The 26,990-nt window shown below is 37.8% G+C and overlaps 1 protein-coding gene across 1 annotated transcript in view; it reads right to left on the bottom strand.

The window, feature by feature from the left end:
- Positions 1-8,546: 8,546 nt before the first annotated feature.
- KCNQ5 (potassium voltage-gated channel subfamily Q member 5) overlaps positions 8,547-26,990 on the bottom strand; it is a 668,590-nt gene continuing 650,146 nt past the window's right edge. The window contains exons 12-14 of the mRNA XM_072642599.1: positions 19,973-20,104; positions 16,019-16,145; positions 8,547-13,436 (exon numbers count right to left, since the gene is read on the bottom strand). Coding sequence (XP_072498700.1) covers positions 12,477-13,436; positions 16,019-16,145; positions 19,973-20,104 — 1,219 coding nt within the window. The 3' untranslated portion in view covers positions 8,547-12,476. The remainder of the gene's footprint in view (positions 13,437-16,018; positions 16,146-19,972; positions 20,105-26,990) is intronic.

The raw sequence follows: 26,990 nt of genomic DNA, 5'->3' as shown, positions 1-26,990 counted from the left end.
GGCTTAATGTGTCTACAGATGTCTTTTCCCTTACTACCTATCCCTACCTCTTTTTCTCCCTAAACTTCTAGAAACTATATTATTTCATCCTTTTCCATTCCCCTTTGAGCAGCTGAGAGCTTTCCTTTTCTGCTTCTTTGCTGGATCTTGTCTCCCCTGCAAGCCTTTTCTCAGATAATAAAGATTTGTAATCTGTGATCACACTGTTTCATTGATGGTCCCTTTATGGGCTTAGGATCTTTGTCAACACAAGAAAGGCAAAAACATTAACTTCCCTCAAGAAGTCTACATTATTATGAGGCAGACAACATGTTAAAAAAAAAAACAAACCAACAAGGACAAAACTAAAAACATACAAAATGGAAGTCCTCATTCCCACTTCCAACCTTGTCCTTATTCAGTTGTCTTCAACTCTTGGTGTGGAGGTTTTCTTGGCAAAGATGCTGGAGTGGTTTGTCATTTCCTTCTCCAGTTCATTTTACAGACAAGGAAACAGAGGCAAACACTGTTAAATGATTTGCTCAGTGTCACATAGCAAGTAAGTGTCTGAGGTCACATTCAGGTCTTTCTGACTATAGGCCCTAGCCACTGTGCCACTGAACTTCCCCCAATCTGTCCCTCTAGTAAACTCTATTTCTACAGAAGATATCCCCCAGCCTCCCAGTTACCCAGGCTTAGAATTATTAAGTTATCTTTCAGTCTTCACTCTTACTTGTAATCATGTCCACTAATTTGATGAGTACTGGCCATTCTGCTTAATCTATGTCTCTGAAATTAATTTTCTCCTTCTTTTCCCATGTCTATCCATTCTTTCTGGCTCAAACCACCTCTCGCCTGAGCTATTCACCGGCCTTTCTGCCCCAGTCTCTTTTTCCTTGAATCCATCCTTTATGTTGTTGAACATGAAATCTTTCTAATGTGACACTACGGACACATTATTCCTCTGGTAGAAAGGTCTTCGGTTGGCTCCCTCTTGATTATTAAAATAAAGAACAAATTCCCTGAGGATCAGCATCCAAAAATCACCCACAATTATGAACCTCTTTTAACAATTCTATTTTATCATTGCCTCATTTCATTCCTTTTCTCCCACTTTTGCCAAACTCCCTTACATACTAACCTCCATTCTCCCTCTTGCCTTCCCTTTGTTCCTGCTATCCCTCAAGTTTAAGGCAGACTCCTTCCCAAGATCTAGTCCTTGGAATTCTTTTCTTCTTCAAGGCCCTATCAGATGTAACTTCCTCCACACATTTTTCTTAATCTTCTCCAGCTACAAATACTCTTTATCTCTTATTGGTCCTAACATCTTAGACTTCTTTTTAGCACTTTTTATTTTCTTATGTTTTACAGTTATTTGTCTATGCATCATCTATTAGATTATAAACTTCTTAAAAGTAAGGAGACTTTTGAGAATCTCTTGGACAGCAAGGAGGTCAAATCAGTCAATACTTAAAGAAATTAATTCAGGCTATTGCTTGGAAGGTGAGATCCTGAAGCTGAAGCTTAAATACTTGGGCCACATAATGAAAAGATGGGACTCATTGGAAAAAACTTTGATGTTGGAAAAGTCTGAAGACAGAAGCAAACAAGGATGGCAGAGGATGAGGATAGATAGGGTCATGGAAATAATGAACATGAACTTGGACAGACTTTGAGAGACTGTGGAGGATAGAAGGGCCTGGCATGCTATGGTCTGTGGGGTCACTCAAAGAGTCAGAACTGAATAACACCTAACAACCAAAGGCAAGGATTGCCTTAGTTTATATTTGTATTCTGAGTGCTCAGCTTCATGTAAATGCTTTTTTGTTGAAGTAAGTCTAGTAGTCCCCAGTCTGCTTTAGACTATTTTAATAATAACAATAATATTAGTAGTCTAATAATAAATAATAATACATTAATAATAAACTAATAATAACAGACTTCTGGCTAATAAGATCATGGCACCGGTGACACCTCAACACTATACCTCCTTGGATGGCCCTCACCTGCCCTTCTGGCTCTGCATCTGACTTTCCACCCACATGCCTCTCAGTTCTCTTTTGTGTGTTATCTTTACCTGTTAGGATGTAAGTTCCTTGAAGGGAGGGACTGCCTTTTTGCTTATATTTGCATTCAGTTTACTAACATAGTGCCAGGCACTGAGAAAGTGCTTAATAATAATGTCCCTGGTCTTCTGGCTCTTCTTTCCTATAACATGATTCCTCCCATTGCCCTCAGCCTTGCTCTGGTCTTCCTTCCTTTACTTTTCTCCTGCTTTTTCTCATCTTTTCCAGGCTTTCCTTATGGACAAGCATTCAAACTTATTTTAATTTTTTTTTATTAATTACTTTAATTATTAAGGTGGATTTAAAAAATTGAGTGTCTTAACATGATTTTTATTAGCCCTAATATCACTTTCAAATGAATTGCTTGGGAATTAATCTAGCTGAAGCAACACATCTGTGTACAGGTACCATCTGGAGAAAAATGTTCTACAAGGGTGTAGTCACCACCCCCAATTTCAATTCTCTATATTAGCGTACTGTTACTAGTTTAGCTAATGTTAGAATAACTGGGCTTGAAAACAATAATGTGTTCGATTTTTTTTTTAAAGCTCATTTTATTGTTACTCATCTGTTACGATGCTATCCACCAGAGAGCATGGAGAGACAGACTAGAAATTAAGAAACACAGATGCTTAGGAAGGACTGCAAGAGGCTTCATTATCTAATACTGATTATGCAGATCCTTTCAGCTGTTCATATTATAGGACTACAAAAAGGGCAAAAGATGCACAGTTGGCTTTCTTGACTAAAAAAATACTCCTGTTTACAACAGTGTTGGTGCACAAAGTACAAGATCCATTAATTTTTAGGGGATAGATGTGACTCAAGGAGCACTATTAAGACTGAAATCTACAGAGTGGATAGTTTTTTTTTTTTAAATAAGTGACTTTTCTATCAGCTGGAGTATTTATAAATGAGTTTTTACTGAAAAAATCCCAACATCAGATTTCCAAATATGGAAACCAAGGCTTTGTTTCTTCAATATGTGAATAGCTCAACAGGGCTCAGTGATGATAGCTGAGGAATAGATGACTCTAAAATAATGCTTAGTAGGACTATATGTATAGCTCCTGGCCACTCCCCTCGCTTACTTTAAGTGGAATCCATATTTTATTCAGAGTTCCTAATAGTAGGGTCATTTCTCTGAAATCTCGAGCATATTTTTTTTTTTAAATAAACACAGCTCCCACTTTCCCACACCCTTCCTTGCCTTAAATGTCTGACTTAAGTTCTTAGTTTAACTGCATATACTCTGGTAGCCTCAGAGAGCACCTCTTTTAGTGTCTGCTGAACAAAAAACTAGATGGTCTGGTGAAACATAAAGAGAGAAAGCAATAGAAAAGCCTACAGTTGTGTTTTAGAATCTCTTGTTTCTTACTCAAAATAATCAAATTCATTGCACATTGGGAATCCTGGACATATACACTTGCAACACCAAGCACTGAACTCAAACATCTCTTTTCCTAAAGCTAATTAGTATTGCTAAAAAGGAAAAACTGGTGAAAATAAGCAATCAACAACTTTCTTCATCTTGAGTTATTACCTTCACAACTTCCTCACAATCTTTTGGCCCACATCTTCTGGAGAAACTTTGCTCTTTCTGGGGTTCTCTACTTTTCAGGAAAGCTCTTAACTCCCTTTTCTAAAGGCTCCTCCTCCACAAAATACCTTTCCCTTTCCCTTTTTGGGTCCTGGAACCAAGAATTAAGATCAAATCACCTCTACCATTGTTCCTGGACGGGTGTATTTTCCTGATCAATTCCTTACTGTCATCCCTTTAATTTACCACCCATCTCCTTAATTTACTCCTTCCCTGACCTCTAATCCTCCTTGTAAGTTCCCTCCTCCCTTAAAATGTAAATTCGTTGAGGGCTGAGAGTGTCTTTGCTTTATTTTTATTCCCAGTGATTAGCACTGTGCTTGGTACATTCTTTCAAAAACAAAAAACACCCTGCCACAATAGATTGGGCTCTTCTAGAGTAAAAATCTATATGCATGGACTGAATTTTGCATATATGGATCTTTTTAGGACCATTATTAGATTGTTCATTGTCAGTGTATGAGGCTCACGTCACCTTATCATAAAAATTCAAAATTAAAAAAATATTCAGAGAAATTGGGGGATAATTGATCTCCATAGTACTATTTTTTTTGTGTGGCATTCATCTACCATTGTCTGCCACTCACTGCCCATGATATCCGCGTGGGCTTGTCACCTAATGTTTCGAGGCCTCAGCTTCCTCATTTGTAACGAGAGGATTGAGAGATAGTGTGGTTTTGTGACTCGAGAGCCAACCTCAGAGTCAGGAAGACCCTGGGTTCAAATCCTATTTCAGAGATTTACCAGTTTCCTAACTATAGACAGCTATAAAAGTGCTCTGGCACTTACTTTTAAGTTCAATGTGTCCTCAGACACTTAGTCTTCATTTTAGAGATGAGGAAATTGAGTTTCAGAGAATTTAAGTGACTTGCCAAGGTCCCATAACGAGTATCAAAGTTGGATTTGAATGTAGGTCTTCCTGACTCCGGGCAGTTTGATGGCATAATGGGTAGGATGCCAGTTCTGGAGTCAGGAATTCTGTGTGATCCTAAGCAAGATATAGAATCTCTGTTTTCTTATCTATAAATTGGGGCTAATAATAGTACCTACCTCCCAAGGTTGTTATGAGGATCAAGTAAGATAATAATTATAAAGTGCTTAGCACAGTGCGTGGCACATAGTAGGCACCATTTACATTTTAGCTGTTGCTGCTGCTGCTACCTTTTGGGGTTTATAAGATGCTCCTTGATCATTATTTCCTTTTTGTTGTTTCTGTGCTTTAACATAGCTCTCACAACTATCAGTTACAAATATATAAAAATACCACTCCCCAAACTGTCTTGGTAGTTCAAGGAACTGTGGTGCACTGAGAGAATGAACCCAAGGTGCATGATGATTTTACTCAATAGAGTCCTGAGTGCTTTTCATATATAAGAAAATGAAATAAAACTCCTTGTATGAATGCTTCAGATGCCTTATGTTTACTATATTCTATTATTGTATTTGTTTTATGAACAGTCAAGTTTTTAATTTTTTAGGATTGTAGGAACTTTATAGGTCACCTAGTTTAATGCCCTTGTTTTAAAAATTAAATTACAATTCTGAATTTATAAAACATTTTCTTTCTCTCCCACTCCTCCCACTGGAAAAAGAGAAAAAAAAACCCCTTGTAATAAAGACAACATCTTCATTTTAAGGAAACTGAGTTCCAGAGAATTTAAGTGACTTGCCAAGGTCCCATAACGATTGTCAAAGTCGAATTTGAGCTTAAGTCTTCCTGACTCCAGGCAACTAGGTGGCACAGTGGATAGAGTGACAATCTGGAGTCAGAAAGACCTGATTTTAAATCTGGCTGCAGACACTTACTAGCCATATGACCCTGGACAAGTCACTTAACCCTGTTTGCCTCAGTTTCCTCATCTGTAAAATGAGCTAGAGAAGGAAATGGCAAATCACACAGTATTTTTGCTGACAAAACCCTAAATGGGGTGTTAATATTTAATATAATTTTTAGACTTTAATAAGGGCCAAAGTTTGAATTAAGAAGAGTCTGGACCTAATAGTCTCCTTTGTTTAGAGGATGCCTACACCTTGGGTTGTGAATAAACAATTTCAAAGGCCTTTTTAGGACAGGATGCCTGCAATCTGGGTGATGGGACTTTTCCTTACCTTGAATCAAAAAGGCACACTACGAAAGGAAGAAGCCCATAGCCTGGGATCACAAAACCTAATTACAATGTGTTTACAGTATGAGAACTCCTTCCTCATGGCAAAATGTACTTAAGACAGTCAATTTCTGTACTAAGGCAGCCAGTTCTGATCCTGGCTCCATAGCGCTATGTAACCATTTTCTTTATGGGGAATTGATTAATTAATTAAATCATAAAATGTATGCATTTAGCCTGTTGCCTTTTCTCTAACCAAGTTTTCAGGTCAACAGGGGTCATGAAGAGTTGTACACAACTGAAATGAGAGAAGAACCAAATTTCCTGACTCCAAGTTCTGTGCTCTCAGAGATTGCCTATCTCAGAATATTGCTCTTTCTCCAGGTTGTTCTTGTTTATTTCTTTCATTTTGCATTGTCTTAAAAGTTATGTGATGTCATGGGTAACTTATAATTTAATTCTATATTTGTTGCCTTTATGGAAGTAGCTGGATTATCATCTCCACATTCAATATATGTCTATCAAAACAAAAATACGCCTCAGCATCCCCCACTTTGTTCTAAAACTAGGTCCTAAATATCTTCTATTAGTTATAGATTGCCTCTTAGGGTAAAAGATAGGAAGACCTACCCCAGAGATAGTATAATAGCATTAGCCTAAGGAGAACTGGTCCTGTGACGGTTATCTATCAGTAAATAAGCCTGGTAGCTTTTGGCTTTTTGCCATATTTCCCCTAGGACTTTAAGAATGATGAAATCTCATTTTCTTTCTCTCTTTGTCTTTCTTCCTTCCTTTCTTTTTCTTTTTCTTTCTTGTTCTTCTTTCTCTTCTCCCTTTACCCCCCCTCTCCTATTTATAAGAGAGGAAGAGGAATAAGGAAACAGATCTGTGACTTCATTGGCATAGAGCAGCAGGTCTCAAACTTTTTGGTCTTAGGACTCCTTTTCACTCTTAAAAATTATTGAAGATCTATCTATCAAAGAGCTTTTGTTTATGAGACTTATATCTATTGATAGTTACTGTATTGGAAATTAATAAACCTTAGTATTAGCAAAATTTGATCTCATTGACCTCCTGGAAGGATCTCAGGGCCTCCCAGTGGTCCTTGAACTACACTATGAGAATTACTGGCTGATAGAACTGTTGAATAAGGAAGCTCCCTCTACTAATTCAGATCTGTATCTTCACCCCTCTCCCCCCACCCCGCCCCCACCTGTCCCCCAACTTTGCCTCTAGGTATAACAAGACTAATTATTGCATCTTACATCTTAATCGTGCTGAGGAAACTGGTGTTAGTTAATGCTTATCGTACATCCTTCCAGAAGAGGCCACTGCTTCAGTGCAAAGTAGTAATTAATATTACTTTAAGAGGATATGAGGATGATAAATTTGATAAAATTGCTGATAAATCTGAATTTTCATCTCTTATGTTCTATCTTATGGCAGAACTGTATTCAATCTGAAAGAATTACTACATTTATGATAGCAATGAAGAAAATGATATTAAATTGAGGAAAGAATAATGTACAAATACATACAGATGCCATCGGATCATAGATTTAGAGGTAGAAAGTGCCTTCAGAGACAATATAGTCCAAACTCTTATTTTACAGAGGAAAACCTACGTCTGGGTAATGTAATTCAGCTCATCCAAGGACATGCAGGTATTAATACCTGTGTTTAATAAACCAGGATGTGAATGAATACAGGTTTTTTGGCTTTGTATCTTGTGTACTTTGCCCTCTCAATTAAGCTCTTCAATTCTGTAAACAAGTGGTGCTTAGCTACCAGACTAAGCATCTTAAAGGCACTTTGCTGCCTCCTGGGAGCTGTTATAGGGACTTGGGGGAGAGGGGAAAAATTAGGGAGGCATAAAGGGGTAGTGGGAAGACATTTAAGACCTAATGGCTGGTTCATGTGCTCAGCAAATATTATTACTATGGAGAATTTTAAAATAGACTTCTAAACAGCAGGTGAATAAAGTATGATTATTTTTAAACTAATACAATTTTGATACAAAATAAAAAAATACTTGCCTTAAAAATAGTTTCAGGACCACCAAAGACTTAGTGAATTGACTGTTTTGTTGGAGGCTGGAGAGAGAATTATGACTATTTGCGTGGAGCATCCCTCTATGAATGAAGAGTGGTTAGTGTTCTGTGATTCATAGTCTTAGAAACTTGTCTCAGAGAGATTGTTACTCGTCTGTGGTTACACAGAAGGACTTGAACCCAGGTTGTCCTGATTCCAAGGCTGGTTCTCTTCACTAGAAGCAGTGCATCTTATCAGTTGAATAAACTACCACACAATATTATTTAAGACTTTTGTGGCCAGACATGGTGGCCTATAATCCAGGGAGGCTGAGTTTGGTAGATTTCTTAAGCTCAAGAGTTCTGAGCTGCTATTAGCTAAGCTACACTAAATTCAGCATTAATAAGGTGAACCCTAGGGTAGGGGTGGTACACTGGGTTGCCTAAGGAAGAATGAACAATCCAGGTCAAAAACAGGATAGGTCCAAGCTCTCTGACCAACCATTGTGAGACTGGGTGGTATAAAGTTGCCTACAGGTGGGATAGAGAGACCCAGTCTCAAAAACAAAAACCAAGATCCCATGTAGTTAGACTGAAATGACCAGTGAATTTAACTAACCATCCAAATCAATTTAGTAGAAAAATCTTGTCTAATTGGTTGTACGGATGTCTTTAAATGCTTCCATTAAAAAAGCAAACCAACGTTGACCCTTAAATGATAGCGAAGGAGGCAACTAGATTTCAACAGTCACCCGAATTGGTTGTGTATTCCTGATTTATTTGTTCTTGAGAAAAAGACAATTCCATTGTCATACATGAATTTTAGAAATGCTCATTGAAGTGCACACAATTATATTAAATAAATTAAGTTACTCTTAAGAGAACACAAGCATGTTATTTAAGGCGAAAATACCAACTTTTGTGAGATAAATTAATGTGAATGACCCTTTCTTGTTCCTATTAAATGAAAGGAAGGCCTAAGGGTAAACTCATTAGTTTAGCTGCCCTCTGCCCAATTCTCATCATAAATCATAGTTCTTCCTCACTAACTAGCCAGAGAATTGGGCTTTCTAGGCCCAAGTTTCTCCTTTCCATTCACTTCCTACTATCTGCAGATTTAGAACTCTCTGACCTCTGTGGGAATCAAAGGGAACCAAGGAAGGCACCTTAAAACTCAAGCAAAAACAAAGTCTCAAAAGCTTGATAAAATTTGTTTGAACAATATTTGAAATCTGCCAATAGGTCCAGATGGACAGAGGTGTAGTATTCCCATGAGAGATCTGAAATGTTTGAAAACCTTGGTCAACTACACAAAAGTGGTGTTTGTGATTAGATATTATCATGCCCAGATGGACATACAGAAGAAGGTAGGAAAATTCATATTTAGAAAAAATCAAATGGTTACTCAGTGCTTGGCTAATTGTGCTTCGAGACACCCTGTGGAATTTCCCAACTGGAATTTGCCCCAGTATAAATCTGGGACCATCACCCGTTTCCCATAGGATCCATGGATAGCAATACATTAAATACAATCCTACAGGATGCATGTACTTTCACATAATAAGTCTATCATAAAGTATCCAATAATTCTTGTGTAAAAAGAAAGACGGAGGCAGCGGTGATCACATATTCAAAGTAAACAGTTCAAGTTCTTCACAATACAGTTTACAGAGCTTAGCCATGATTAAGACTGCTGGGACAGGCAATTTTTTTATTTTCCTTTTTCTTAAATGAATTTTAAGTTCTAACCAGGTCTGGCCCTAGAGTTAAACTCATAGGCATGTACAGATTATAGGCCAGATGTGCCGGCACACCTGGCTTGGGGGCTATACACACCTATGGTCAAACTGTGCCAAACTTGAGGCCTACGTAGTTGTCCCCATACATTCATAATTCTTGCTGCCAGTGGGGGTTTGATCCAGGACAGATTGTCCAGAAATCAGTGCTACCTGAAAGTTGTGTCTCCATTTTTTCCCCCTTTTATCCACTAATACCTGTTAATTGCTTATTTGTTAATAACTCCATTAATATTGAGAGCCCACTAAGTATATGGAATATGTGAGACTTAGAATAGGCCAAAGGTCTGGCTTGGTTGTAGCCTGGTTAAGGCTAAATGGGAGTTTAGAAGTGAAATAGGGACAGGAGGTTTATGAGCAGCTCTTGAAACTGGAAGAAGTAGATCCAAGTCAGAGAAAGAGATGAAGGGGCTAGGTAAGAAAGCCTAATTGCTAGTATCTGTGAAACCCACATATTGAGGGAGATAGCTGATTACATGGGATCTAAGAATTTTATGGGAAAAAAAATCTTAGACACAGACTAAGGACAATCCATATGTTCCTCTGGCCATTGGCCTACTCTTTTCCATTGCTGCTCTGAGGACATAGCTGCCATATACAATGAACTGTTGCAGTGAAGCATTCATTGGTGAAATTGGTGGAGATTGGTGGAATTGGTGGAGAGGCCAAAACATAACCTGTTTCTGAGTGCATGTCTGGCTGGAAGTAAACTTAGCCCAGCTGTATTTGGAAGCATATTGGGATACTGTTAGCAATACCCCTTTCTTGCTCTTTGAATTTAATTGTATTATGGTACCTTGAAACAGATGGTCTGGGATTCCTCCTGCTACTTAGGGTGACCAACTACACTGGTTTTTCACAGGCAGTCAGTGCTTCCTGTCTGGGACTGAAGAAGGGCTGCTTTTGCTCTCAGAAAACAGCTTTCTCATCTCTACTTTCCCTTTAAACTCTCTGCTGGGTTTCTGTTGCTTTATGCATTTTGATTCTCAGATCCTTCTAGTTCTGGTAGATTTCTAACTTTGAATTTTCATAGCAGAGGATCCAAGCTCCCAGGTTCAGGGTGGCATTCTTATACATTACACAGACCTTTCCTTAGTGTGTAAAACATGGAGATAGCTTGCATTTAGACATTTATATGGAGGATATACACACATTAGAGCAAATTACTCTCTGGGCATTGAAGAGAGATAATTGCTAATATTCAACAATGATGGAGCTCCCAAATGATCTTACTCTTTTTCTATGAAAAGGGAATGATTTCGGCCCAACGTGGTGGTGCATGCCTATGATCCTTGCAGTTGGGGAGATTGAGGCTGGTGGATTGCTACAATGCATTGAGCTCATCTAGTGTCCCACTATGTTAGGCCCCAGTATAGTGGGCCACTGACAGTGGGGACCCACCAGGCTGCCAAAGGTTGGGCAAATCAGACCATGCTGGAAAAATGGAGCTGGTTAAATCTTCCATGTCTGGGCCCTTTAATGTCTACTGCACTTGTAGCTTGGGCAAGATAGGGAGACCCAGTTGCTCCCCTAAAAAAGGTAGGAGGAGAAATGATTTGCATGTTGAATTCATCAGATAGTGGAGAAATGTTGAGAATTCTCAAATAACACTGCTCTTTCATCTTTTTGATCTGCTCCTGCTATCTATTTTTCATTGGTTTGTTTTACTTTGCTCACTCCCTCCTTTGGGTCTTTTTTATCTTTCTGGGGATAAGCCTCTATTTTCCTGGTTGTTTCATTTCTTTCACTTCTTGTCTTACTTCAGACCCATTTAAATTCTCCATCTCTCTTGTGTGTGCATTCTACCTGTCACTGTCAGTTTTGTGGGAAAGAAACAGTTCCCTTGGGAGAGGAGGAACAATAGGGTCTATTATCTTCCCTTTCCTTAGAGGCTCCACTGTTAAAACACATTAATCTCAGAAAAGTTTAAAAGCAGCATTGGCATGACTTGGTGGGAGGCTGTGCCCCCCTTGAAATAACTGGACCATGCAGCAGTCAAACCAGTTAACTTTGGCCATCTTCCTGGCCAGTCTGGGTTATCCCATGGTCGAGTGGGTTGATTGTGCAGAAGTCAGTCAGTTGTTGCTACAGCCCCAAGCCTGGAATCAACTAATTGGTTGGCCACAGCTGATTCAATTATCAAGGGAGAGCTTTCTCTAAACCTGATATCCCCAAACACTGGGATGGTTTGTTTGCTTTTCCCATTGACCCTGAACCTTTTCATTTGCACATTTTATAGAAATGTATTTGTTTTTAGTGCAAAGAACAACTTGAAAGTGGTGTGTAAACTCATTTACCCCAACACTGTCACCCTAAAATTACAGAAATCAACATCCTAAACTACATTAAGGGATAAATGATGGTCTAGGAATGACCTGTCTATCTTGTGATGGTAGCCATTTCTAATATTCCCATATATGCTTTTCTTGATATCTTGCTAGCAGCTGGAGACCAGTCTTTTGGGTTATAAACATACACAATGGCCCAGTTTTGAAAATAACATTTTTGTATTTAACCATGAAGCAAAAATGCCTTAAATTTGAAGATATTTACTTCTATACTTTCAAAATACAATATCAATTTTTGTAAATGCTCAAATTTTTCCTTTTTTTCATCAAGCCCATAGCATTAGCTGTGTAAGATTTTTTTTTTCCTTCAGGATTTTAACCTCTGGTACTTTATTATTAAATGAATGGGTTAATGTAGGTGTACCTTGGAATTTCAGCCATCTCTGAAACATGCATTTTCATGCAATTAGAAGATAATGGGCTCTTTAAACTGCCTTTCTTATTCTTCCTGATTCTCATTATTTTATCTTTTAAAAAAGGGCTTTCAAAATAGTTCATGCAATGATATGTATGGCTAAAGGAAGTGCTAAGCCTAGAAAGAAAATCAAGAAATTATTTAAGTTTGACTTGAGGCAAGCTGAGTACATCTGGACTTTCCCCTGCCTTACAAATGCTTTGAGATGATCTTGACATTCCAGTCCTTAGAGAGTCAGAAGGGAAAGCAGTTTCCTTGGCAGGCTGAGAAATGCTATCCAAAGTCTCAGTTTCTGTCTCTTTTAGGCCCACTTCTTCATCAGTTATAAATAAAGTGGACTCTCTCCATTTGGGATAAAACTCTTGGCTGCCTCTGGAGCCCCCCGAGTCACTACCCGAAAGCTGAACATTCAGTTCCTCCGTCGATCTGATTAGGTTTTGTACAGATAATGATTTACCCAAATCTTTCTGCACTGGGGGGCGAACAGACAGCAGGGTGTCTCCTCCCATGTCAAAGCTTTTTCTCAGGGAACGATCCTTGGTTGGGTTTGATTGTATAGATGGAACGCTTTCCTTTGAGGCAACGAGGCAGGCAGTGACATCAGAGATACTCTCCTGCATGGTGGTAGGGCTAATCTGTATGGGCTCAGGTTTGGGGATATGTTTGATGGCTGGGAGAGGGGGGATTTGCAAGGTGGTTGGGGCCACTGGCTTGGTCACCTGGTGTATTTGGTTTGTAATATTGTTGGTGACCACCATTGCCGGTCCATCACTTTGACTCATTGGCACCGGTGTTGCTTGGCTATGCATAGTTGGGCTGAGAGCATAGAAAGTCTGAGTGCTGAACTCATTTGGTGTAAGTATGAACTGCAGGCCTCGGGAGATGTTGGCACTGGCCGACCTGGATAAGCAGCCACTAGTTTGTGCGGAACTGGGCAGATCTTTGCTGTCCACAGGACTTTGATAATCGGATGTTTGTTCACATTCAAAAGGTGGAATTTGAAATGAAGCCAAAGTCAGGGCTGATGCAGAGCCTTTCCTTAGGACCTGTTGATATATGTCTAGTAGGCAGTCCAGTTTTGATTCTATAGACTGTACCTAAAAGGCAGAAAAATGGTACACATAAGAAACATGCCATTCATTATAGGATGATAGATTTAGGATGAGAAAGGTCCTTGTGGCAAATCACCTTATGAGGAAACTGAAAACAAGAGACAGAGCAGGAGTGTCAATTGTGCAGACTGATGTAAGAATTTTAAAAAAATGATTTTTTATAATTTTACTATAACTTACTATAATTTATCTCATCTGTGCATGTATACTTTAAATAGAATTACAAGCAGATATTATAATTTTACTTTTAAAAGATTCAATTTTATTTTTAGGTCTAAATTTTCTTCCTTCCTTCTTCTTTCCCCTATCCATCAAGAAGGACAGCTAGGTGATGCAGTGGATAGAGCACCAGTGCAGGAATCAGGAGGACCTGAGTTCAAATCTCACCTCAGACACTTGACACTCACTAGCTCTGTGATTTTGGGCAAGTCACTTAACCTCAATTGCATCCTGGGTCATCTTCAGTCATCCTGATGAATATCAGGTCACTGGATTCAGATGGCTCTGGAGGAGAAGTGAGGCTGGTGACCGACACAGCCCTCTCTCACTCAAAAACAAAGTTAAGTGCAAGTCATGTCATTATTTCTCTGATGGTATGGTCTTTGGCAATGAAGGATGAACACACACATCCATCAAGAAGGCAAGAAAAATAAAACCCATTACAAATATGTAATCATATAAGACAAATTTTTGCCTTAATCATGTCAAAAAAAAAAAGAGAAGTGCTCCAATCTGTACTGTAAGTCCATTAGGTCTCTGTGTGGAGGCTGATAGTTTGGTTAGTCAGTGAGTCTTTAGCACAGTTAAGTCACTGAGTCCTTTGGAATTGTGCTTGGTCATTGTGTTGATCAGAGTCCCTAAGTCTTTCAAGATTGAGTATCTCTACAATATTGTTATTACTGTAGAAATTGTTTTCCTCCTGCTCACCTCACTTTGCATCAGTTCACACAAGTCTTTAATAAAAACTTCATCCTACTGTCTCTAGTATGTGCAAATGCACTGTGCCAATTGACTTTGTCTTTCAAGGCATTCTTAAATTCTGGTCCTTCTAGTATTAAGTGATTTGCACGATGCCACACAAGTAATCATCCGAGAAGAGTCACGATTCAAATCCAGCTCCTTTGATTCTCAAATTAGGACTCACCCTAATGAATTACAGAGCCTTCCAATTTAATTCAATTAGCATTTATTAAACACTTACTGTGCTATCAAGTACTCTTCTAGATTCTGGTGATAAAAACAAAAGAAAGGAAACAAAACCAAATTAGAACAGTGTGTATTGTCAAAGAGCTTATGTTCTATGGGAGAATTTTCCTTTAGAATGTAGGAACTGCTATAGATGTTAAATCTTACATCTGATGCTTCCTGGCTCTGTGATCATGGGCAAGTCATTTAGTTTCTTTGATATAATATGCTTCCTCAAAATACCATTGATAATACCTGTAGTACCTACCTCATATGGGGGTTGTATAGCTTATATGAGATTTTGTATGCAAGATGCTTAGAAAACTTGAAAGAGTTTTAGAAATTCCAATTATTGTTACAATTTGTATTGATTTTTGGCATCTTTTACTCTCCCTGGCATTTAGTATATTCTTAATCAATGTTTATTGAATGAAAAGAAACTTAATTCTAGGAGAATTCTCTTATAGAATTATTCCTTGAGGGCAGAGGCTTTTTTTTTTAAATCAGAGAAACATCCAAGAGTTATATGACAAATAGAGATAACATTTCAAAGGTTGACATGTTTAGAATTCAGAATTAAAATGAATGTGTGTCATTATGAATAATGAGAAATAAAGGACAACCACATGATATAGCTGGATGCTAGACTTAAAATCTGGAGGCCTAGTTTCAGATATTGGTCTCCCATTTAAGAGCTGAATTACATTGAACAAGTCACTCAATGTATTTGTGTCTTAGTTTACCTATCTGTCAAATGTGTATAATAATATTTTCAGTATTTACCTTACAGAGTTGTTATAAGGAAGACATTTTTTAAACCTCACATAACTATTCAAAGGTGAGCTATTAATTGTGATTATCATTATTCAGCCAATTCTATTTCACTTTCATATATATACATGTATATAATACACATATGTATGTATATTTCATGTTAAATTATTTTGGTTAGGAGGCTTGGATTATGTGTTTTTGTTTTACATATGCAGACAGACCCTGAGATTTCTACTAGCTGTGCACTTATGATTAAAATGAGTTTTCCTTTATTTAAAAAAGTACAATGATAGATTGAACCAAGCTAGTGGAAACTAGAACAGAAGAAAAGTAGGCCTTTGCCTTTCAAAGCTGAAAACATGCAGTGGATTCTAACTCAAATTATTTTAATCATTGAAGGGAACTATTATATTTTTTATTTGTATATATCCTAGAAAAAATGCTATACATATATATACATCTAATATATTTTCCCATTTTATTTCTGCTGGGCTTTATCTTTCCTTTTGGATGTGTATTACCTGAAATGTACCTGACCTTCTATGATCAAGCCAGATAAATAAGACAAAAGGAAGGCCAGACCGTTGTCAGAACTAGCTGAAACATACCTGTTTCTCAACCTTGACCACACGGCCTAGCATGCTGAGGTCATCTGCAGTTTCCAGCTCTGCAGTGTTTTTCTCTCTGCTCTTCTTATCTGATGTGATTTGCCCTTTTCCAAGAATTTGATCAACGCTGTCAGAGAACAAAATTGAGATGAGTATGCTCCTAACAAAAGAGGCCTTGGCACAGTCTGGTGGGTGAAATGATTTGAAAAGAAAAGGGAGAAAAGGGAAATATAATTATTTAAACATATGTTAAAAATGATTAAAAAAAAGTTGACCTTGTTTTTGTTGGTACTTATTTCAAGAGATGTATGATTTTACTCACATAAACACACCTTTTTCTTCTTCTTCTTCTCTCTTTCTCTTCCTCCCTCCCTCCTTCCCTCTCTTCTTCCCTCTTTCTCTTTCCCTTTTTCTCTTTCTCTTTCTTTCTTACCAATGCATGTGGGGCTATGGCCTCTTCATGCTAAAGACACTTTTCCTTGAGTTGCCATGGCCAAACCATACTCCCTCCTCCCCGCAAAAAACCCAGAACAGAGCCACAAAGCCTCATTACCTGGTGGCCAACATCTAGCGACAGAGCTTTCCAAATTTAGCTAGATTGGTTCTCAGATGACAGATACAGAGTCCCAGGATCATAGACTCTAAGAGCTGGGAAACTTCCAAGGTCACCTAGTCTAGCCCATCTATAACCAAGAATTCCCCCCAACAATATCCCTCATTGGTCATCCAACTTCTGCTTGAAGATCTCCAAAGAGGAGTAACCTGTTAGCAGTTTAGGCTAACCGTTGAGGCTTATTGTACTTTTGGCCAGTTACAATCATTATGAAATCTTCCCTGCCATCAACCTTAATCTTGTCTCTTTTTTCAGCTTCTAGCTATTGCTCCTAGTATTCTTTGGAACCAAGTAGAATAAATCTAATCCTTCTTCTATATGACAACATATGAAATAATTGCAGAATGCAATTGTGTTTTTCACTGTCTGTCCTATGTCTTTTCTTTGATTGGTACTCCTATGGTGTCCTCTCAGTTTTTCACACCATCCTATTCATCCTCTTCTGAATGAACTTCAAAATACCTTTCCTGAAATGTAGGGCCCAGAGCTAAACATAATACTTTAGGTGTGACCTGACCAGGATAGAATTGAGGACCAGCTTGGTGCAGCAGATAGAGTGCTAGACTGGGAGTAAGGAGACTTGGATTCAAATTATACCTTGGACACTTATTAGTTTTGTGATGCTTGATGAGTCACTTAATCTCTCAACTTCAGTTTTCTCATCTGTAAAATGGGAGAGTTGGACTCACTGACCCTCTCAGGTCGCTTCTGGTTCTAATTATGATTCTAAATTTGTCTTTTTTAATTCAGCCAAGGTGGTGCAGTGGAAAGGGTTCCGGACTTGGAGTCAAGAAGATTCATCTTCATGAGTTCAAATCCAGCCTCAGATACTTACTTAACTGTGTGACCCTGGGCAAGTCATTTAACCCTATTTGATTCAGTTTTCTCCTCTGTAAAATGAGCAGGAGAAGGAAATGGCAAACCACTCCAGTATCTGACTGAAAAAATGACTGAACAACAACTACATGTATACATACACACATATATACATAGATGCACATAATATATGTGTGTGTATATACGTATATGCATATATATGCATGTATACATTTATGAGAGGTGGCATGGTTCGGTGGATGGATGACCAGCCTTAGTCAGGAGGGCCTGTGTTCAAGCCCTGCCTCTGATAACATACCAGCTATATAATTGGGAGCAAGTCATTTAATCTTTTAGTGCCTCTGGCAGCTAAGACGTTATATTACTAATTATTTGAGGCAGCTAGGTGGTGCAGGGGCTAGAGCACCAGCCCTGAAGTTAGGAGGACCTCACACAAAATCTAGCTCCAGACACTTACTAGCTGTGTGACTCTGAGCAAGTCAGTTAACCCCGTTGCCTCCAAAAAAAATGTGTTGATTACTTGTATAGAGTTTTCATACCAGGAATTCTCTATAATAATGAAATCCTAGGAACCAACACCACAACAAAGTGTGGCCACATGGGGGAAGCTGCCAGAAAGCAAACTGTGTTTTGTGCGTTAACATCTTTGTTTCACCTGTCATACAGGAAGATTATTGTGATGAAAGTACTTTGGAAGCCTTACAGAGCTATGAAAAGATGTATGATCACTATCACCGACATCACTGCTTTTATGTTTCATGGGTTGTCAGGAGAGGGAACATTAATGAGGTCACTGATTCATGTAAGTGTTATTATTCTTAGAAATACTCTTAAAAGGAGGTTATGAAAATTAAAGTTATGATTATTTTCTAGCTTGGGAAAGGCAAGTTACGTGTGATTTTGTATGAGGTAGTGATTGAAATAATGGGAAATGATCTGGTCCTTTTTTCCTTCTCCTTACAGTATAAATAGTCTCAATATAAAACAATATAAATTTCAATATAAAAATTTAGGGAGCTAGACAGAAAATCCTTTTAAAGAAAAGCTTGAAATGATTTATTTACCCAGGGGCAAAAAAAAGTGAAGAATTAGAATAGTTACTGGGCCATAAGCTCCTTAAGGACAGGTAGTGTCTTTACATGGAGGAATACAGTGCTGGTCTTGGGGTTATGAAGATCCAAATTTAAATCTTCAGATACTTCCTGGCTCTGTGATCATGGGTTAGCCTCTCTGAACCTCAGTTTCCTCATATGTAAAAGAATGGTTGACAATATTTGTGGTATCTCCTTCACAGGGTGTTTGTGAGGTTGATAGGAGATTATGTATGCAAGATATTTTGAAAAACCAAAAGCTATAGAAATGCCAATTATCATTACTACTTGTATTAATTCTGGCATCTCTCATTCTTTCTGGCATCTAGTATGTTTTAAATGAACATTTACTGAATTTAAAGAAACTTAATTCTAGGTGAATTTTATTCATGTTAAAAATGACAATAACAACTTGCTTCTATCTTAATTGTGGGTTGGAACTGAATTGCCTGAACAATTATCTCAGCTTTCTGTTTCATTATACACATGAAGGCCATACCTAACCAAAGCCAAGTTATTGGGTATGTGAGACTGTAAGCTTCTCCATTCAAGTAATCAATTTATCAACTAATTAACAAACACTATGCTCCAGGCACCAAGTTAAGTGCTGAAGAGCACAGGAATTGTTTCATTCATTTTTATATTTTCCAAAGCTCCTAGCTTAGTATTTGTTGTTAGTTTTTAGTCATGTCGAATTCTTTGTGACTCCATTTGGGATTTTCTTGGCAAAGGTACTCAAGTGGTTTGCCATTTTCTTTTCCAGCTCATTGTACAGATAAGGAAACTGAGGCAAATAGGGTTAAAGTGATTTGCCGAGGGTCACACAGCTAGCTAGTAAGTGTCTGAGGTTAGATTTGAACACAAGTCTTTTTGACTCCAGACCCAACACTCTATCTATTGTGGGATAATTAGGAATTGTATAGTGGGATGGAATGAGAAGACTGATTTAGATAAGGAAGAAAACTATGAATAAGAGCATTTCTGTTAAAAAAAATTTTTTTTGAACAAAAAGGTGCCTGTATATTCTATAAGGGTGATCTCTTATTAAAAGTTCAACAAGATTAATTTGATAATATTTTCCTTTTTAGGTGTGATGGGGATCTATGTGAATAGAATCCTTATTATATGCTTCAGAACATTTTCATTCTGTTTTCGTATTCTTAGGCCCTAGCATAGTGGCTGGCACAGGGTAGGTATTTGATCAGTGCTTGCAAAATGAGTTATGATATCCCCTGAAGAAACTTGTTACCTTCTTGCAGGTTAGTTATGTCAGAACACAAGTTCTGGTAGTGCTTACCAGGTTAGTAGGGCTTTTGATAGGATGGCTGGTGTGGCCAATGTTTTGACCTTAGAAACAAATCTCAGGGCTAGTACATATGTACATTCCAACCATGATAAGAACCAATTACTTACCGTGTTTGAAGACTTTTGATTCTACAAAGCATATCCAGATGTCCAGCAGAATACTGTTCAATGACATCTTTCACATCATAGGGACGTAATGTCTCTTTAAACTTCCTTTTTGCAACATGAAACTTCATAATTCTGCAAAAGAAATGCATTTCCAATGACTCAATCCTTTTGGTTAAGAAAGTTACTGAAGTTGGTGTAGAAGTGAACATAACTGCAATATTTCTGCGATCCCGTTAGTATGGAGATTCTAATCCTCCAACCATGGAGACTAAAGGATTTCCACCTATGACTTGCCATAAGTTTGCCGCAAGAGGTCCCCAAAGTGATAGAGGTCTTTCCGAAATTGTCTAGACATCATAAAAAACCAATAATCCAACAAATAATTTAAAAAATTTTCACCATATCATTTCTAAAACATACATTTTAATTCATATTTTTGTTTTTCATCATCTACATTTTCTGATGTAACTCTCCTCCAGTGTTTCCCTTAAAATCCCTTAAAAACAGAAAAAACATAAAAAATCCCACACAGTTCACGATAACTAACCAACATTGCAGAAAGAGTTTGACATTATATGTAGTGTTCCATACCTTCGAGAAGCTGGATTTGGGGTGGAGGAAGGAGAGAATGGGGCTTTCTCATAACCCTTCTTTGGTGACAATCTTGGACATTATAATTCACACCATTTGGTTTTACCTTTTTTTTTTCCTGTTCTTTCCATTTATATTGTAATCATTATGTAGGGCAGCTAGGTGTTGTGGTGGATAGAATGCCAGGCCTGAATCTTCCTGAGTTCAAATCTGGCCTCAGATACTTACTAGCTGTGTGACCCTGGGCAAATCATTTTAACCTGTTTGCCTCAGTGTCCTCCTCTGTAAAATAAGCTGAAGAAGGACCTGGCAAACCACCAAGAAAACCCCAGATGGGGTCACGAAGAGTGAGACATGACTGGAAATGACTAAATAACAACAATCATTGTATATATAATTTTCCTGGTTCTGCATGTTAATTTTATTCTCAAAGAGGATCATTAACACCGCAAGGGTGATTCTTGATTTGCTCATGAATTGGATTTACATGAACCAGAGAGCTGCACCAAGTCTTACTTTACTTTTTGCCACGTCACATAAGTCTTCTCATGTCTCTCTGTGTTGATCATATTCATTATTTCTTAAAGCACTATAGTATTCCATTACATTCACTGACCTTAACTTGTTTAGCTATTCACCAATGAGTTCACATCATTTGCAGATCTTTGCTACCAAAAAGTGCTGCAATAAATATGTATAATATACTGCAATAAATAAGTATAATATGGGGTCTTTCTTTTTTATTATTGACCTCCCTGGGGTATATACTTAGTAATAGAATCTCTGGGAAAAGTGAATATTCAAAATATACAGTTCAAATATTAGTTTCATTTCATAAGTGAGAGAGCTGAGCCTCAGAAAAGTTAAATAATTCGACCAAGGTGGTAGAACTCAGCTCTTTTGACTCCAAGTTCAATCCAATATGCCATGGAACCTTAGAATAATTTGGACTAATTGGATTAAATATCCCAGACCTGTCACCTTTCGATTCTATAGAAGAAACAACAACCTGAGAAACAGGACTTAGAAATCTCTAGTCCTACTTGTAAAATTAAGGCCAAAATGCAAGCCAAGTTATTAGAAAAGTTGAAAGGTTTAGACCCCGTTCCTAGAGATGGCATCTATTTAGAAACTGTTCCTGTGGTTGAAGTGGCCTTTTATAAATCTAGATTCTAATTTCAGAGATAAGTATATATATTCAGATTTCTGTTTTGCTGTTAAAGAAAATCCTTTAAAGAATATATAACTCTCTCCTTTTGTAAAGACAATAGTAGTAATACTCTAAGGTCTGTATTTCATTTGATCCTCATTGCACAGAGGGTGAAACTGAGCATTGAAGAGGTTGTGTCTTGCCCAGGGTCACATAATAAACCCAGTAAATAACTGTCTGAGGTAGGATTTGAACTCAGGCCTTCCTGACTCCAAATCTAGCTCCACTGTGCCACTTAAATCTGGGGCACCCCCCCAACCCAGCTAAAAACAATTCTGTGGTGGGCCAACACCTCTCCCCATCCTTCCTCTGGCCCCCCTAGATATAGATCAAAGGTGGTATGAGGTTGAGTAAAACTGCCCATGGTCACAAAGCTAAAATTATGAGAGGCAGGTCATGAGCAAAGCTTTTCTGACTCCCAGGCTGGTCATCTATCGTACTACGATGCCTCTCATGACTACTTATGTTTTTTAAAAAATATTCCTAAAAACATTCAAGGATTAAAATGGGAGATTTAAAAAAAGCAGATTAAAGCAAAAACAGAAAACAAACCTGTCCATGGGAAATGTATACACACACACGCACACAAGCATGTGCGTGCGTACGTGCGTGTGTGTGTGCGTGCGTATGTGTGTGTGTGCATGTGTGTGTGTGTGTGTGTGTGTGTGTGTGTGTGTGTGAAAGCACATCTGAATAAAGAAACTTGTAATACAAAATAGACCAAATTCTCCCAGGAAACCAAAACAGGTAGACTATATATAGTTAATTGCCAGCCAGGGAAGAAAGATCCAGACCTCAGAAAGCTGTGTAACAGCCCTTCTGTTGTCAGTACAACACATTCTTTAGTGGATGAATCATTTGCTTCTCCGTCTTTTATATCGGAGAAACTGTGGCCTCAACAACTTCTAACGTGTCAGTGCTGTCTTTGCGATGGTCTTTTCATACGGTAGGGCTGAACACTCAGCGAATACGTTCAGCTGTTCTATCATTTGTATCTATTTCTCCCTTCTTCCCCCCATTATTTTTTCCTGTTATCATGAATTCTTTTCTTACAGAAAGATTTAAGTAATCAATGAGAAGATAACTGAGCGTAGGACAGTTTGTTTCAGGTTAGCACCTTGCTTTTTGGTATGGTGAGGATGAGGAGGATAGTGGTTAATATTTATTTAGCACTTAAGGATTTTCAAAGTGCTTTATTTACATATTCATTTTATTTGATCCTCACAACAGTTATTGGAGGTAGAGGCTATTATTATTCCCATTTTACAGGTAAGAAAATGTAAGAGAGGTTAAGTGATTTGTTCAGAGTCACACAATTAGTAAACATCTGAGCAGCCATTCACACCTAAGTCTTCCTCACTCCCAAATCCACCACTCAATCCATTGATCCACACTACTTCCCTGTCTGTCTTTTCCTTCATAATTTTTGTAGAAACGGACTGATTTTGACCTTATTTGGCCTATTTCAAAAGGTTTTGAGATACTTTAACTTTTGGTTGATTTGTGAGTCAGGTTACCAACTTGAAACAGCTGAAAAAATGGACCCCAGGAAAAGTTTTCTAGTGGGTATGATTGCACTGACTGAGGGTCACAGGACTGGGAGTCTGCCTGTTATCACACAGTAATATTCAGAGCAGAGATGGTTTGAGGCTATAATGCCATGGCCCATGAAAGCCAGGAGGCCCTCATTTGCTCTATTTTAAGCTGCCAGCTATCACCTAGCCATAATATTTCATAAAAAAATTAGCTAATTTAATTTTTATTGCACATAATTTACTGTTTATAAGCTAGCCAAGACTAAGGAAGAAAAAAGCCCATGGTTTATCATTGTGATCGATATTATTATGTCAAATGTAAGGCCATGAAGCTGGCAGGTTTTATTATTTCTTTATGACAAGATGATGAAAAATATGCAAAATGGGTTTCAAAATGTCTAATGGGCCACCAATCTGATTGCTTCATAGAATACTGTGGCTTTCCAAGTGGCATAGGCTGCCACATTGATTTATCAAAACTAAACTCTTAAACATGGGATTCATAATATTTGGAATGTTTGAAATGGAGCATATGAGACAGAGTTACTAATTAAGTTAGAAATGGAACAATTTTTCCTGTTCTTGGAGGTGGGAAGGGAGGAGGGGGGCTAAAAGATAACAATGACAATAATTGATATTTCTACAGTCTCATAAAGTTTGCTAAGGGATTTATATACAGTATGTCTTTGGAGTCTATGAGGTAGGTAGGTACTAGAAATCATAGATTTAGAACTAAAAGGTATCTTAGAGGATCCAGGTTAATGTTCTCATTTTACAGATAAGGAAACTGAGTCCCACAGAGGTTAAGTGACTTGTCTAATATCACGCAGGTAGCAAGTGGGCAGAGCCAGGATTTGAACCTAGGTCTTCTGACTTAACACTAAGTGCTCTTTCCACCAAACCCTATTGTTTCCCTCAATACTAAACAGTCAAAAAGATATGAAGCAAGATAGGAATCTTCTACTTCAGTCAAATAAATTTGAGAAAATAGAACGGATCCATAAAACCAGCTAATTTTCGATTAGTTTAGAACTGCTCACAGAGTATGATGATTCTCTGTGTTTTCCCAGACAAGATCAAGAAGAAAGAGATTTACACTCCTAGGGTCTCCTAGAGAGGAAGTGTGTGGATAAGGTGTGTGCCATACGGTAGGTTTCTATGAAGTGCAGTGATTCTCCAAGTGTGGTCTGTGGACCCCCTGGGGTGTTGAGACTTTTGGGGAGGGTCTGATGAGATAAAAACGATTTAAAAAATAATACTAATATGTTATTTGCCTCTTAAAATACTGTTCCATTTTTCAACTACACATCTAAGACTGAATATTCTTCATATACTTTAACCAAATCAACATCTCTTAATAGAGAGAATGCAGAAACAGATAGGGGAATCTAGCTGTCTTCTATTAAGCCAGTTATTAAAGAGATGTGCAAAAATTTGTAAAACAATGATATCTTTCTAACTTAATTTTTTTTTGCTTTAGAGAATATAGTTATGAACTGTTTATGTTAACATGAGTTTATTTTTGTCTACATGAATTAATAAATATTTTAAAATTTAATTTCTAATATGGCAAATATCAATACATCTATCTATGCCATAGAACCAAGACAGCTTTGGGGTCCTCAGGATTTTTTTTTGACAAGGCAATTGGGGTTAAGTGACTTGTCCAGGGTCACACAACTGGTAAACATCAAGTGTCTGAGGCTGGATTTGAATTCAAGTCTTTCTGACTCTAGGGCTGGTGCGCTCTCCACTGTGCCACTTAGCTGCCTCCTGCCTCCTCCGTTTTTAAGAGCATAAAGGGATCCTGAGACCAAAAAGTTTGAGTCTGATGGTGTGGTAGAATGTTTCAACTTCAATCCTCCTTCTTGGAGATCTTCAAGGAAAGACTAGGTGATAATTTATTGGATATTTTAAGTCATTTAAATGTGCAAATGACCACATTTCAGTTTTCATTTAAAGACCTGAGCATTATTTATAATAGGCACTTCTAGATTATAGATTATAGGCAATCTCACTAAAAGCTTACGAATGAATGTGCTGGGCTTTATTTATTTATTCATTTTTGCACTATTCTCAAGAGCAGAGCGAATCTTTGGAGGTCCTCCGGGGGCAAAATCTGCAACAAACTTTCCAGAAAAACCCAACAAAAAATAACCTTTACTTTCTCTCTGTCTCTCTCTACCCTGAACTACCTATTAATAGGGTAGGATCTAATAATCTAGGTAGAACTAAAAATAGAATTATAATAAGTCAAAATTTTCATGTCTTAAGTTCTGGCTGTGAATTCAAAGCCTTGTATAACTTGGCTCTCCTTCTTTTCCAAGTCTTCTTACACTTTATTCTTCCTCTTCTCCCCTATTTAAATACTCTTCCATCTAAGTGACACTGACTCCTAGTCCTCAAACAAGACACTCCCATCTCTTGACTCCTCTAGGTATTTTCACTGACCGTTCTTCATGCCTAATATTTCTTTCTCATCTCACCCTTTGGCTTCCTTAGCTTCCCTCAAATACCATCTTCTCTAAGAAGCCTTTCCTGATCCCCTTTACTAGAAGTGTCTTTTGTCTATTGATGATCTCCAGTTTATCCTGTATATAGCTTGTTTGCATATAATTATTTGCATGTTATCCTCCCCATAAGACTGTGACCTCCTTGAGAACAAGGACCGTGTTTTGTTTTTCTTTGTATCTCCTCTGCTTAGACCAGTGCCTGGCATAGAGTAGGTGCTTAATAAACGTTTACTGATTTACTGAAGGAATAGATTATAACTATGCAGAGATTAGGAAAACTCTAGGGATAATTATATTACACCAAAAAGTCACAACTATCAAATATCAATCTGGAGGAGGCCAATATGAGAAAATGGAAAGAATAAATTATTTCTTGACAGCCTAAGGCCAAATAGGGCAACAGTGGATAGAGTTGTGGGGCTGGAGTCAGGAAGACTGTTTGAACTTCCTGAGTTCAAATCTCACCTCAGACACTAGCTGTGTGACTCTGGGCAAGTCATTTAACCCTATTGACCTCAGTTTCCTCATCTGAAAATGAGCTGGAGAAAGGAAATGGCAAACAACTCTAGGATCTTTGCTAAGAAAACCCCAAATGAGTCACAAAGAATCAGATATGGCTGAAACAAATGAAGGACAAAAGTATCAAATATATACAGATAACTAATAGGAGAAATTGCCAGGGGAAATAGGGACTATGGATAGATGACTGAACACATTCTCCACTGTCATAGAGTGCAACGACAAACCTCCAGAAAAGGAAATAGAGTCTCCTTAAAACCCTAGGGAATATTTCCAAATTCTATAATAATAGCTAGTATTCCTATGGGGATCTTTAAAGTTTGCAAAGAGCTTCATGTTATGTTAACTTATTTGGTCTATGACCTGAAGTTTCTCTAAGAGATAATGAAATATATCTATCTGGGTTCCTGTTTATTTAATTCATCCCATAATGTAGGAGTTTTTAACCTGGGGTTTGTGAATTTGTTTCTTTTAACATTTTGATAATTTTAATTTCAACATTTTATTTTTAATTATTATTGAATTCAACAGTTTTTGTTATTTTATACATTTAAAAAGATGATTCAGAGAAGTGCTTATACACTTCATCAGATTGTCAGAGAGATCCATGATACAAAATAGGTTATGAATCCCTGACCCAATGACAGAAA

This window comes from Notamacropus eugenii, chromosome 2 (genome assembly GCF_028372415.1).
Source record: "Notamacropus eugenii isolate mMacEug1 chromosome 2, mMacEug1.pri_v2, whole genome shotgun sequence".
Lineage (NCBI taxonomy): Eukaryota > Metazoa > Chordata > Mammalia > Diprotodontia > Macropodidae > Notamacropus > Notamacropus eugenii.
The sequence above is the reverse complement of the archived record's forward strand: the minus strand, read 5'-3'. Positions and strand labels throughout refer to the sequence as shown.